We start from the raw sequence: 15,251 nt of genomic DNA, 5'->3' as shown, positions 1-15,251 counted from the left end.
TTTGATCTCAGCAGAGGAGATTCTCTTCTGCTAGAATGGTACTTCAATCTCATTGACAACAAAGATCACAGATGGATAAGTCAAGATTGACTGCTGTTATAAGTTTAAACTTCGAATACAAGAAGAAAATGTGCAAAATCCAATCCTAAAATATTTGAAGAGTGAGTATAGCGTCACCTTGAACTTTTAAGTATGGAGTAACATCCAGAAAACAGAGCACTAAACATGGAATTTTTCTTCCTTGTTCATCCTCTGGTTCTTCCTTTTCCTGTCTATGTAGATAGTCAATATGGTATCGGAGGGGGTGGTGCGGGTGGTACGCCCATAATTTTTTGTTGATTTCTGGTGGGTGATGGTGGAGAGGGCTGTACCTTGCCTACTTTCTGAAGCTTTCTGTTGCGAGAAATGACCAGATTTTCACGTCTAGAGTAGCCATCTTTGCCCGGAAACATCTTCCTCAAGCTACTTCCACCAAAAAGAACATTAGATGGGCTCTTCTCTCGACCTTTCAGAACATATAAAGTGATAATACCAAGTGAGACAAGATAAATAAATATATCTCTACCTCATAATGTCAACAAAATCAGTAAATGCACCGTAAAATGTGAAGGAAGTCATGCGCAAGAAGAAGAACAAGGATCAATACAGCTAGTCAAGTAGTCGAACAAGCTTTGGCATAAATCAAAAAGAAAAATAATAATACCAGAAGGAACTAAAGCAGAAGTTGCTGCTAGTTCGCCCATGAGAAGAAGTAACAGAACTAGTGCTGTTGCCAACTTCACCAGAGAACCACTCATCACAGAATTTGAAGACTGCTGGTTCATATTTTGATAGAACTCTGGGACATTTAGAGCACAAGGATTCTTTTTATAAGCTAACTTGCCCAATTTTTTATACATTGTGTAAGGTGGATAAAGGAAACAGGTAACCTTGGGCTAAATTTTTCTAAGTTTGACTTTTGACTTTGAGGTTATGGTTGAGCCTTTACTTCTATAGCCTTCAAAGAAAGTGCAATGAAATTTCGGTAGGTAGCTTTGCTTGAACTATTCCTCTAGTGTCTAATGCAAGGAGAAGAGTTTGTGAATGAGCACAGATAGAACACCCATAAGAAAATGTTTCTGCGTCAGATTGATGTCAAGTATCGAGGTTTACAGATCCTTATAGAGGAAAGGGGAAGTATGCAGATGACAAGTTGAGCCAATTGATAAAACAGGCTCCATGTTGCAGAAGCCTTGTGCACTGGGCTTCCCAAACCAATTAGGCAGATTCACACTGTTAGCAGCAAATTCAACAGTAACTATTCCAATACTTGTTTAGCTCGTGATAAGCATGTTTGAGCTAAAGAAATAATAATCTAATTCATAAACCTAAATATTTCAATTCATGCAGTAGGTAGCAAAATTCAATGATGCAGTTGGCACCACATCAACCATGTAAATGAGAGAAAACAGGTGAGGTAGGCATAAACACAAACAGTAGATGGGCGGAGATTCAGTGTTAAAAGGATTTTTCCACCATGTTAAAAACAACTGAACTGAGTAGCAGAACATACCACATCAACCATGAAATGGAGTCCACATATCGGCATAACACTTCAAAGAACGCGGAAGCGCCTTCTTCCACTCATCAAGATCCGGCAATTCGCCGGTTAAAGCAAGGGAACTATCATCTTTTCTATTCCCAAGATTCAATACGAAAAGCTTGTCACCGAAAACCCTGTGCATCGCCTTCAAAGTCTCTTCCATCACAACCTTCCCGTGTCTCCGTGAATCCTCAGCCTCCACGCAACTACCCCCGACATTCACCATGATTCTCCCGCCTTTTCTCAAACTCTTCCTCAACTTCTGCCACGTGTTCGGATCCTGAAGCTCCGGTATCAAACTACCTTTACTGAATAAATCGACTAAAACGCCTGAAAACCCGTTTTTAATGCTAGCCTTCAATGCATTTCCGATGTAAATGTAAAGCCTATCTGGGTATTGTTTTTCAAGCTTTCCAAGGCCAAAATATTCTCTTCCAACTGCAACCACAGATGGGTCAAGTTCCCATCCATGGATTATCAACTCTGGGTATAATTCAAGCATCAAACGGGCCGTGGAGCCCGCCCCGAACCCGAGAATGCCAACGGGTCCGGGGGGTAAAACGGGAGGCAAAGTGGCGAAAACGTCGAAGTAAGTGTTGGTGAGTCATTTGAAGAGAAACGAAATGCTGTGGATGTTTCCAGGGGAATCAAGGAGGAGGAGTCTAGAGCCGGCGAAAGGGTGGTCGGCTCTTCGAGAAACTTCCAGAACGCGGATATAGTTGTGCCTAGTTTTGAATTTGGCAATGATTTTGACGTCCTCGATCGGGATGCCGTCGTCTTGGGTCTTTGTTTGGGGTTTAGGTTGATGGGTTTGGCCGGATTTCGGTGGTGGTAGACGGAGATGGATTGGTTTTGGAGGCACTTCGGGGAAGAAATGGTGGGTTAATAGGCCTGGTTTGAGAGGGTGGCGGGTAATTTGATTTGGATAAGGGAAAAACGGTCGAATTTGGTAGGAAATTGAGCATTGGAACATGGCTTTGTTCAACATCTCTCACCTCTCCAACAATAGCCAGTGCATTTTTGGTCCAGGTGCAAGCAGCATATAGAATTTATAAGGCGAAAATCCAGAAAAACGCTTAGACAGACAAATTTCTAGACTGCGTTCCGCACTGCGCTGTGCCATCCTTAAAATGGAGCTGATACAAGAACACTTCTTTGCTATGTCCATTGCCATCAGCCGAAAGAATATCGATCTTGATCAGTTTCTGTTCGCCAGAGACAACATACAAGGAGAAAAAAGGGGATGCCAATTGTACCATCAAGGGAGAAAAGTCATGTATTTGATAATTAATCTTATATTAACACTCTTGTGTCTGTGTATTCATTGTATCTTTGATTCTAACACTTCATGCTGCCAAACATTAGGGTGGGACATCAGTGACTAAAAATTCCTACTCTAATGCCTGATTAGAAAAGATTAAAGAATGCTTGCTAGTAATTTAAAAAAAAACGCCCTGATTTGAATTAAGATCTCAAGTTTAAATTATACAGAGATGAAGTACAATGAAATCTAGAAGCTCAGAAGTTCCCTCAGCGTCAGGATGTTGGCTGCCCTTCTGCTTGCACTTCTTTCAAGTCTTCCGGTACATCCCTGAAGACAGAGCAAAAACTTTAACTCAGACAACTCACAAAAGCAACAAAGTTAACAAGGCACTCAAAATATGTTTATCAATCCCATGCAAGTAAAGACTAGCAGTTTCCATATTTAAGACCTCTGCACAAAATCTAGAGCCCCTCACCCACATTCCCCCCAATATGTCAAAAGCCTTAGGCCTTTAGCCCATGCCACACAAGCCCCAAAGCCGAATATGCTCCAAGAGTGGGAAAAAGAATAGGAAAGATGGATGCTTGCATGTGCAGCAAGATGACTTTCTTAACAAGACAATGGAAGAAGCAAGTGTCGGGCCCAGGAACTACTAATACAGTAACATGAATTACATTTTCCAAACCCAGAAATTTCCTTTTCTTAACCAAGTCCGTGACATCCTACAAGCTAAAACACATTAAAGAGACCAACTGAAACCATAAAAAGAATTAAAAATCAAAGCCAACTGAAGAGACCAGCATGCATGATGCTTAGATGCCTCTGAATAAGGACTTAGACTTTACTGATGATAAAAGATTGTTCTATACAAAATCAATTATCTTCAACTATGGTTACCCAACGCAATCTTGGACAAGAAACAGTAACATTTCCAAGATAACCAGTTAAAAGACAAAGCCTTACCTCATTTCAGCATCTGTTGTAGTCTGTTTTGCATCAGAACTTGCGAATCTGCATAGAGTTTTATCATCGTCTTAAAATTATTTTTTTTTTAAATTAATCTTATATAATTTTATTATTATTTTATTATTAATTAAAAATTAAAAAAGACTCCCCATGGGAGCACCGAAGGTCCTTTGGGATGCTCCCTTAGAGGGAGGGGAGTTGTCATGGTCTGCAGATTCGTGACTAGAGTCCGTATGGATTGTTGAGCCGGTCCACATGCAGGGGTTCATTAACTGTCGCCTTGGCAGTCAAGTAAAGTATTCTAAAATAGCTAAAATACTTTTTAAAAATAAAGTTTTTCTTGTTGATTACTTGCTCATCAAGGAGATATAGTTTTAGGACTTTACTTTTTTTGCACTTCAAAGAAATCTAAGTTAAATACTTTCATATTTACTTTTACTTGCACACCAAGTTTAAGTAAAGTAGGTTATTATAAATAGTATTTTTATGAGTCATTGTAAAGCAATCAAATCAAATTTGTCGAATCAAGCAATTTACTTTGTACTTAGATTTTAGGTACCTTGTTTTTCTCTCATTAGAGTAATAATACTTATTTATTCTTTCCAATCTCTTTCTTCTTCATATTCACTTACTTTATATTTCCAAGCCAATCGTCAATAAACCTCATTTAGTCTTGCCTAGTCTTACGAACACGAACAACGCCGCACAAAACTTGGCTAAAGTTCTAAGCCGTGACAGGAACACCAGCGCTCTTTATTTTTTTATATTTTTAAAAAATATAATAATAATTTTTTAAATTAATTAAAAAATATATTTTAATTTTTTCATAATCTTTGCACTTTTAAAACGGAGTGTTCATTTCAAAACTAATAAATCTTCGTGTAATTTAAATCAAAACTTAAGGATAAAGGTATTTTGCCAAAAAGAAATGGTACTTCAATCTCATTGACAACAAAGATCAGAGATGGATGGGTCAAGATTGATTGCTGTCATTAGTTTAAACTTCGAATACAAGCAGAAAATGTGCTAAATCCAATCCTAAAAGATTTGAACAATGAGTGTAGCTTCACCTTGAACTTTTAAGTATGGAATAACATCCAGAAAACAGAGCACTAAACATGGAATTTTTCTTTCTTGTTCATCTTCTGGTTCTTCCTTTCCCTGGCTATGTAGATCGTCAATATGGTATCGGAGTGGGTGGTGCTGTCATAAATGTTGGTTTATTTCCGGTGGGTGATGATGGAGAGGGCTGTACCTTGCCTAATTTCCGAAACTTTCTGTAGCTAGAAATGACCAGACTTTCACGCCTAGAGTAGCCATCTTTGCCCGGAAACATCCTCAAGCTACTTCCACCAAAAAGGACGTCAGATGGACTCTTCTCTCGACCTTTCAGAACATATAAAGTGCTAATACCAAGTGAGACACGATAAATAAATATATCTCTACCTCATAACGTCAATAACATCAGTAAATGCATCATAAAATGTGAAGGAAATCAAGCGCAAGAAGAAGAATAAGGATCAATACAGCTGGTAAAGTAGTCGAACAAGCTTTGGCATAAATCAAAATGAAAAATAATAATATCTGAAGGAGCTAAAGCAGAAGTCGCTGCAAGTTCACCCACGAGGAGAAGTAACAGCACTAGTGCCGTTGCCAACTTCACCAGAGAACCACTCATCACAGAATTTGAAGACTGCTGGTTCATATTTTGATAGAACTCTGGGACATTTAGAGCACAAGGATTCTTTTTATAAGCTAACTTGCCCAATCCTTTCTACATTGTGTAAGGTGGATAAAGGAAACAGGTAACCTTGGGCTAAATTTTCTAAGTTTGACTCTTGACTCTGAGGTTATGGTTGAGTCCTTACGTCTATAGCCTTCAAAGAAACTGGAATGAAATATCGGTAGGCAGCTTTACTTGAACTATTCCTCTGTACACACAAATTTCTCGTCGAAAATTTCTTGACTTTAAAAATTATGAGATAAATATTTTCCTTTCAGATATTTTCTTCAAAAATTTCTTGACTTTAAAAATTATGAGATAAATATTTTCGTTTTAGATATTTTCTTTGAAATTTCTTTAGTATCTTTATCACGAAATTGATATCCTTACTTCCAGAACGCAGTCTTCACGAAATTGAAAGTGGTCGGCTCGCCGAAAAACTTCCAGAACGCGGATATAGTTGTGCCTGGTTTTGAATTTGGCAATGATTTTGACGTCCTCGATCGGGATGCCGTCGTCTTGGGTCTTTGTTTGGGGTTTAGGTTGATGGGTTTGGCCTGATTTCGTTGGTGGTAAAGGGAGATGGATCGGTTTTGGAGGCAGGGAAGAAATGGTGGGTTAATAGGCCTGGTTTGAGAGGGTGGCGGGCAATTTGATTTGGATAAGGGATAAACGGTCGAATTTGGTAGGAAATTGAGCATTGGAACATCGCTTTGTTCAACATCTCTCACCTCCCTAACAATTAGCCGAAAGAATATCGATCTTGATCAGTTTCTGATCACCAGAGACAATATACAAGGAGATAAAAGGGGATGCCAATTGTACCATCAAGGGAGAAAAGTCATGTATTTGATAATTCATCTTATATTAATACTCTTGTGTCTGTGTATTCATTGTATCTTTGATTCTAACACTTCATGCTGCCAAACATTAGGGTGGGACATCAGTGACTAAAAATTCCTACTCTAATGCCTAATTCAAAAAGATCAAAGAATGCTTGCTAGTAATGTCAAAAAAACGCCCTGATTTGAATGAAGATCTCAAGTTCAAATTATACAAAGATGAAGTACAATGAAATCTAGAAGCTCAGAAGTTCCCTCAGCGTCAGGATGTTGGCTGCCCTTCTGCTTGCACTTCTTTCAAGTCTTCCGGTACATCCCTGAAGACACAGCAAAAACTTTAACTCAGACAACTCACAAAAGCAACAAAGTTAACAAGGCACTCAAAATGTGTTTATCACTCCCACACAAGTAAAGACTAGCAGTTTCCACATTTAAGACATCTGCGCAAAATCTAGAGCCCCTCACCCACATTGCCACCAATATATCAAAAGCCTGGGCCTTTAGCCCAAGCCACACAAGCCCCAAAGCCGAATATGCTCCAAGAGTGGGAAAAAGAATAGGAAAGATGGATGCTCGCATGTGAAGCAAGATGACTTTCTTAACGAGACAATGGAAGAAGCAAGTGTTGGGCCAAGGAACTACTAATACAGTAACATGAATTACATTTGCCAAACCCAGAAATTTCCTTTTCTTAACCAAGTCTGTGACATCCTAAAAGCTAAAACACATTAAAGAGACCAACTGAAACCAAAAAAGGAATTAAAAATCAAAGCCAACTGAAGAGACCTGCATGCAAGATGCTTAGATGCCTCTGAATAAGGACTTAGACCTCATTGATAATAAAAGATTGTTCTATACAAAATAAATTATCTTCAACTATGGTTACCCAATGCAATCTTGGACAAGAAACACTAACATTTCCAAGATAAACAGTTAAAAGACAACGCCTTACCTCATTTCAGCATCTGTTGTAGTCTGTTTTGCATCAGAACTTGAGAATCTGCATAGAGTTTTCTCATCATCTTCAGGATCTGACTCATAATCGTCACCATTCCATATGCGAGGTTTTGGCCGTTTATCCATATCCTCTTCTGCCTATATCCAACCAATATTCCATGTAAGATAAAAATAGAAAGAGAAATCTTCACTGATAATAAACAGAAAAACAAATGAAGAAATTTGCTGTAGGCTAGAAACCTCCTCAGGGGCTTGGATGGTGGATGGTGTTGTTTGAAAAGGTACACTCGGTGCATGAGATAGTTTAGAAAGCTGCTCTAATAGTGTGTTCCTGAAAAAGAAGAACACCAAATTTAAATTCTATCAGCATAAGGTTACATGAAGGTAAATATGATCATATTAAAAGTGATGATAAAGAACCCTTCTTAACATATGAAATATTACTCTAAACAACAAAAATGATAAATGTGATGTCTGAGCTGACCTAATCTTCTCCATATCTCTCGGTGCATTCAGGTTCTCCATGTTACCAGGCGCAACATGAAGTGTATAATCTGGACCAAAATACTCATAATATTCATTATAAGGCAACTTATTATCAGGCTCCACCCCAACTGCAACGGCTGTCTGAGATGAAGTAAAAGAGGCAATTTAGAGGAACAATATTTCATCTATATTTTGCTAAAAATTGTGTGTGAGTGAGAGAGAGACCTCATAGCACCAACATCGGGCAACATTCCGGATAGTATAGCCTCCCCCACCCAAGACCATTAGAGGAACATTAAAAGATCTAAGGAAGCGAAGACAATCTGCATGTCCCTTCACAGACAAGTTGAAGCAACCCAACCTGTCACCGGACAATGAATCTGCTCCACATTGGAGAACAACTGCATCTGGCTGATACACTTCCATGACCTTTTGGATGATAGGCTGAAACAGACCCCGGAAACTCTCGTCATCCATCCCATCATTCAATGGAACATTCAAAGCATAGTGCTTCCCATTGCCCACCCCAACATCCCTGATGTGCCCAGTCCCTGGGAAGAAATCCCCAAATTTATGGAAAGACACAGTCATAACTCTGTCAGTGGTGTAAAATGCCTCTTCAACACCATCTCCATGATGAACATCAATATCTACATACAGCACACGCTGCACAAGGACATTGAAGTTTCAAAAACAAGTTTATTAAGAACAACAAATCATGAATATAATTACATATTGCATTCTTGAAAAAAAAAAAGGGTAAGAAGTTACAAGAATTCTAGCGACTGCTGAATAACGTCTTTAAAAACTTTGCGCAATACCATAAGAACAGTAGTAAAATCACGCAATAAAACACTACATATATAATAGTATTAAGAATTTGCATTTGGTAAAGAAATCTAAGCGTGACTTTCACTGTTTTGCAATTCCACCACGGAATTCAACAAATATTTAAATGACAGTGAAAGAAATCATATGGCACATCCTCCCACAGTTGCAAAACACAACATCACAAGAGAATTACCATATCTCCTTTAGAAGTAAAAAGTTCAAGCTACAACTCGCAAATAAAGCCCTAAACAGGAATCACAGTAAAAACCGCGGTCACTTCTAAACACTGAAAAATGCAAAGAATCATAAATTTATCTAACCGTGAAGAGCATACTAAGAAGAAAGAAAAACTGAAGCTCACTAACCCTAATTTCCTATAGGAACAATAGTTACTAATCAAAATAAATAAATAAAAGGAACTTAAACTAAAAAGAAAAATCATATTACCCTGTGAACCTTAAGGAGCTCAAGAATCCCAAGCACGATATCATTAACATAGCAAAACCCAGAAGCCTCACTTTTCTTAGCATGGTGCAACCCACCAGCCCAATTGATGGCGATGTCGGCATCCCCTCTATTCAGCTTAACGGCGGCCCCAATGGAGCCACCGGCGGAGGCCTGGCAGAACCCAAAAAGCCCATCGAACACGGGGCAATCTTCTCCGACATTGAAACGCTTCAAATGGCGAGAATAAGTGGGGTCGGAGATGGACTCGGGGCTGACGGAGTTGAGGAAATCGACGTACTCGTCGGTATGGAAGCGGCGGATGTCGGCGGGGCCGGCGGGGAAAGGACGGTTAATCTCCATCCGACGGTGAAGAGAGTAGTGTACGATGAGGTTGTGTGCCATACGGATCCGGTGGGGCTTCATCGGGTGACCCTGACCGTAGTAGTAGTCGCCGATCGTTGGCTCGTAGAAGTATGTCACCCGCCGCTTCTTCGCGTCGGGTCCCGAAGGTAGTGACGCACCCCCGGCGGAGTCTTCCATTCGTACGGACACAAACCAGGCACTGTTTTTGCTTTTTGGGTATATCTCTTTGTGGAAAGAGGGAAGAGCCAAAAGGGCAAATAGAGCAGAGACTCGCGAGTTAAGAGAGAACTGAGAAGAAATAATTAAGTTATATTCTAATTCAATTATAAACTAAAATATTTTAATTTATTTTTTACTTGATTATAATTGTATTAAATTATATTTAGTCAAAATAATTATTTTTTATCAATTTGAAAAAAAATTAGTGTTAAAGAAATTGATTAAAACAAAAAAAAAGGGAAAAAAAAACAAAATGAGGGTATCGATAGTGTTAAAAGTAAACCTGGTTCAACTAGTAATTTTTACGAGAAATAAATAGTATTTTTAAAATTTAACGAGGTAAGTTTATCTCCAATAAAACATCATAGAAAATAATTATTTTTTAATTAAATATATAACTTAATGTATTTAATACATAATTGAATTATAATTTCACCTAGTCATTTAATTTGATCGTAATTAAAAAAAATAAATTTTTAAAATAATTAAAATTTTCAATCGTGTATATAACTAAATATCTCTTACAGTTTTATAATTAAAAACAAAAAAGAGTAAGTGGCGAGTAAGGTATCACTGCTTTTAGATTCAAAAATAAAACCCTTCTTAATAAGTAGATGCAGAGATATAGATCGGAATCTGAAAATTTATAAAAGAAAGTGGTGGTCGAGAAAAATGGAGGGAACCCCTCTACTCTTGTGTCAAGTTTTAGAAATTGGAAGGTTTCGATTTTATGGAAAAACATCATAGATTCCCTTTTCCCCACTAACCCTCATTATGGTATTACTCTTACAAGTTTAGGCTACTCTGTTGATAATGTTTGGAAATGGGAAGTGAGACCAAGGAGGAGAACATTCAGTTGGGAACATTGCCAGTGGATTCAGTTTAATCAACTCCTTGAAGATAAATATCTTTGCTCTGGTTTGCAAGATAAATTGATTTGGAAATTTGATTCTAGTGGAAATTACCCAGCAAAAGAATTTTTTTAGATGTGTTGATGGTTCTGATATTGTTAATAAGGATTTGTGGAAAGCTGTGTGAAGTGGGCTTGCTCCTCCCAAGGTTGAGTTCATATGTTGGCTTGTTATTAATGGCAACCTCCAATTAAAGTTGAGCTCGCTAAATGGGGAATTAGTAGTGATAATGCAGTTGTCTGTTTCCTTAGTCATAATGAAGCTGAGACCGTTAATCACCTGTTTTTTACATGTTTTGAAAGCAGGAAGATCTGGTCATCTTGGTGTCGAGACTAGGGGCTGCATTGGTCAACTATCGGGGATGCTAAACAAATTTCCTGTGCTTGGAATGAGGACAGTCCTAACTCTAAGTCTGTAAGAATATGGAGAATGCCATTTTTTGTTTTGGGATTTTATGGTCCTTATGATTGTTTTGAAATGACATTATCTTCGATGGTAACTAATGGAACAAGTTGCAAGTTATGGAAATCATCAAAACAAGAATTGCCTGGTGGGCTAAATCAAAATGATTTGACCTAAACGTTATGATTTTAGATATGATCCATGATCCAAAGCTTGGTGTTGCTGCTGTTAGTTCCATCAACAAAAGAAAATCGATAGTGGAATGGAAACATCCACATCTTTGGCAATTGAAATTTAATGTTGACCGGACTGTTAGAGAGACTCCAAGAGAAATTAATATAGGAGGTGTAACGACCCACTCCAACGGTCGTTACCGGTGCACAAGTCCTGTGAGCAAGCCCACACAACTTAGCAAGCCTTTTATCTAAGTATACCTTACAATTAATTCCTTTAAACATGACAATCATTAGAATAAAAATAATATGCACCAGAATTACAACTTTAATTCTTCACCATACATCAAATTCATAATAAAAAATATCAATTATTTATACCACACATTTCGGATAATACGGCTCCAAATTTAGTTAACAATATCCAAGGGCTTTGGTCTAAAATAGTTTTACATTACTTCTTTAAACTCGTAAATAACTCGACATCTAGACAACGACTACTCTCAAAGTTTACTTATCTGCCATATCAATTTGTTGAGGTGAGCCTTTCATACTCAATGAATGGACAGAAAAGGAAACAAGCATTAGGTTAGAGCTTTTGATAAAACGTAACAATAATAAATACGTATGATGAGAGAAATTGTGTATAGAGATAATAAATCGTGTGCAAATCAATATAAGATGCTTAAGTTTAAAACTCAAAATCAAATCACAAAGGTATTGTGTAAATTTCATGCTCATGACAAAATGATTAACCATGACAATTTCGAAGATAGTAATTTTTGGTACGTCATGTAAACAAATAAATCACAGCTATAGTTTTCTTAAAGCAAGTATAATAGCAATGTCATGCTCAATTAATAAAAACATATCAACTAGGGCATCCTCAAGTAGGTCTAATATAACTCGTAAGCTCTTTTTTTTCTATTAATAACATCAACACTTACTCGTGAAAACTCCCCATACCATCAAATATAAGTCGAGATTTTAAGTCTTCCTTTCTCTACTCGTGGGAACTCCTCACGCCACCAAATATAAGTCGGGACTTTAGGGCTCTTTTTATTATTAAATATCAATCATCAATAATCACCACTTTGTGCATAGAGACCACACAAATCTTGCGTGGTAACAAGACCTATATCCATAAGGTTTACCCAACAAAATAATCCAATGGAATTTCAAATGAGTACAGTCAATTCAATGATAAGCTCAGAAAGCATGTATGCATGTTTAAATCATGAAAATCGTGAGCAATATCTAACCAAATTCATCATAAAATCAATGAACATTAAAATAGTAAGATCACATATGAAAATCAATTAACATGACATAATTAAAATATTTCACTTAAGCATCATGAAAATTGCCACCAAAGTAGATTAGAAAAACTCATTAAAGACCACTCTAGAGACTTTATACGGGAGTGTAACGCATAGAATTTTGAATGCTTCAAAACAGAGTATAAAAAAAAAAAACTCATCATATTTCAAGGGCTTGTTTCCCATTTTGTAAACAGCTTAATAGTTATGATATGCCCACAAAGACAACACGTATAAAACAAGCGTAATAATCATTCCTAGTCACTAACAGCTCATGCAACCCAATTGCAATCCAAATATAAACATCGAAACTCAATGTAATTGAATAATATCTAAACAATGGGCATATTTAGCACATTTAATATATCATAGTCACCATTTAATAATACTTTAAAAAAATAAAATTGTCCACTCACCTCAAATGATGGGACTTCTCACCAATATTTTGTTAACACTAAATGAAAGGTTTCAATTAGAAAGTTTCCAGCAACTTGTATTTAGCACCAAGTGCTTAATTAAACAGCTCATTTAATAAGTTCCAATTGCTATCTCATTTCTATGTCAACCTCCTAACAATAAAATGGTTCAAGAGCATTAATGAATTTCATCATCATTTCTCCGTATATAATTTCAATAAAAAGGTTCAAACTTAAGTCTTGTTTTCACTCACCGTTCTTATCCCTCAACCTTAAATCCAATTATTCCAACTCATTTTCAACTTCATTCAGCCAAGAGCCTCTCATTTCTGCACAATTAATTAGTCTCTCAGCCAATTCTTTAATTACATACATTCAACAAACTCATAAACCCTCACCTTTCTCAGGCTACCAGCACAGGTTCACAAGAAACCTCACGGGCAACAACTTCTTTCTCTAAAATAATTTGCTTAAGGGTCAACTTAAACACAACCTCAAGCTATTTCTTCAAATCTGCCACCACAAGATCATAAAAGCATAAGTTCTTTGAACCAATTGTTCAATGCTTAGATCAAAATTTCCTTACCTACACATTAAGTTTCCAGCATCAACCTTCCATTTGTGGGGCGTCAATCACTTCCAAAAATGGATTGGCAGCCTCGCTTTGGCTTTGATGAATCACACAGGAGTTTTCTTTCCTTGGCTGAAGCTTTCAATTTTTTTTCTTTCAAATTCTTTCAACCGGGTTTCTCCTCTTATTTCTTCAAACTTAAGTGAATTATATGGTTTGTTTGAAGACTCACGGCTCACTCAAGAACTTTGGCTCTCGGATTGTAAGGAAAATCGAAGGAATGGAGAGCCTCGTTAAAATGTAAATGGGGTTCTATAACTTTCTCAGCATGGGTGAAAGATGGGGGCATTTGAAACTTAAAGTGTAGCTCTTGGGTGGATGGAAGACTAAAGTGGCCGACAGCTTGAAGCTTTCTCCCGTCGGGCTGATTCTCCAAACTTTGGTGCTTTTATGTCTACTTCATCCTATTTCCCCTAGGCCACCTCATCCTACATGCATCGGTCTCTTGTTTTTTAACCTTTTCATCTCATGCAATCCAATTTAACCTCCATTTGTTCGATTGCCATTTCTTTCATTGGCAATAGTTGATTCCAATTAGTCCTATCCGTGGCCTCACATTGCAAGTAATAATTTTTCATGCAAGCTTATTTTTTCATTTGTTTATGCACTTGGTTCTTCACACCATTTATTATTTAGCTGCATGTTTTCCTTTTATTCTTTTTGTCTTCCACTAATTTGGCATTGCCTATCCATCACCTAGTTCTCTATGATAACCGTGGGCTACCTTAAATCAAGTCTAACTTATTATATTTTTTCTTTTGTCTTCAATTCTTTTCTATTATTCCTCCTTTACACACATACAAGAAAAAAATCAATTTTCACATTCCACCCAAATACTCTCATAATATTTAAATATATATTTATCTTTAATACTTTATTTAATAACGACACATGAATCCCATCAATATCCCATCTCCTTCACATTATTTTGTACTCGCCCCCACTTCAACCAAATCTAACTCTTTAAACTGACATTCGATGTTACTACTCGGTGTTAGTCACTCACAAATAATAAATTTATATTATTTTATTATTTTATTATTAAAATATTATTGTAATTTTATATCGACTTCTCTACTTTCAGGTGACTTTATCTCATCCACGATCGCCACAATTCACGTTAATTGACAAGTAATATCTCAGTTTAATTAACACCTCGGCGGATGGAAGGAAGAGTCTTAAGAGATAACTATGGTACGATTCTTCTTCAATTTTCTAAACAACTGGTCGGGGTGATGCAGGTTTGGCTGAACTGCTTGCTATTAAAGAAGCCATGCTTCTCTTTGTTGCTTCCATTTGGGTCAGAACTCATGAACTTATCATCGAAAGTGACTGTTCTAATGCTGTGGAATAAACCTCAAATCTTGAATCTGCCCTTTGCATGGTGAGAAATATTATACTTCAAATGGGAAATTTGAAATCTAAGATTGAAATATGGAGAATTATTCATAATTCTTGAGCCAGTAATTCCCCGATTCCTTTGTTAAAGAAAGCGTTGGCAGATCTCAAGAGCTGATTTTGTTCTCTTCCCAAGGGTCTTGATTGGATTGTTTTTGTGTTTGTGATTTGCTGATTCTCCGTTTGTTATATCTCTCTTTTGGTTTCATTTTGCTGATCTTCCTCATTATTGGTTCTCTCGATACTTTGTCCTTCTCTAATGTGATTTCATTGACTTGGTTGGACGGATGAATGCTCTTTGGTTTGCTACTGTTGGTCTCT

General features: G+C 37.1%; 2 protein-coding genes and 1 long non-coding RNA gene across 3 annotated transcripts; all 3 read right to left on the bottom strand.

The window, feature by feature from the left end:
- LOC18603994 lies at positions 1-6,251 on the bottom strand. Its single transcript, XM_018118592.1, is given in 3 exon segments — positions 1-505; positions 1,553-2,459; positions 6,149-6,251. Coding segments are annotated over 2 exon segments (999 nt in total). The 5' UTR covers positions 6,245-6,251; the 3' UTR covers positions 1-505; positions 1,553-1,556.
- Positions 6,368-9,739, bottom strand: LOC18603991 (histone deacetylase 6). Its single transcript, XM_018118481.1, has 6 exons — positions 9,099-9,739; positions 8,046-8,486; positions 7,819-7,961; positions 7,575-7,665; positions 7,330-7,472; positions 6,368-6,694 (listed from the first exon to the last, which is right to left on the bottom strand). The coding sequence occupies exons 1-6, from the start codon at positions 9,636-9,638 to the stop codon at positions 6,640-6,642; spliced, it is 1,413 nt and encodes a 470-aa protein (XP_017973970.1). The 5' UTR covers positions 9,639-9,739; the 3' UTR covers positions 6,368-6,639.
- Positions 11,489-14,016, bottom strand: LOC108661099. The gene is made up of 2 exons (XR_001926929.1): positions 13,488-14,016; positions 11,489-13,414 (listed from the first exon to the last, which is right to left on the bottom strand). It is a non-coding gene; the product is annotated as an uncharacterized LOC108661099 (long non-coding RNA).

The sequence above is a fragment of the Theobroma cacao genome, chromosome 3 (genome assembly GCF_000208745.1).
Source record: "Theobroma cacao cultivar B97-61/B2 chromosome 3, Criollo_cocoa_genome_V2, whole genome shotgun sequence".
NCBI lineage: Eukaryota > Viridiplantae > Streptophyta > Magnoliopsida > Malvales > Malvaceae > Theobroma > Theobroma cacao.
This window is presented reverse-complemented; position numbering and strand designations above follow the sequence as displayed.

What these genes read in the sequence shown, in the direction of transcription:
- LOC18603991 (XM_018118481.1), bottom strand. Translation starts at nt 9,638, where the DNA reads ATGGAAGACTCCGCCGGGGGTGCGTCACTACCTTCGGGACCCGACGCG. An exon ending in CCCGATGTTGGTGCTATGAG is followed by an intron (nt 7,962 to 8,045) that starts GTCTCTCTCTCA and finishes ACTTCATCTCAG; the next exon opens with ACAGCCGTTGCAGTTGGGGT. An exon ending in CCATCCAAGCCCCTGAGGAG is followed by an intron (nt 7,473 to 7,574) that starts GTTTCTAGCCTA and finishes GGTTGGATATAG; the next exon opens with GCAGAAGAGGATATGGATAA.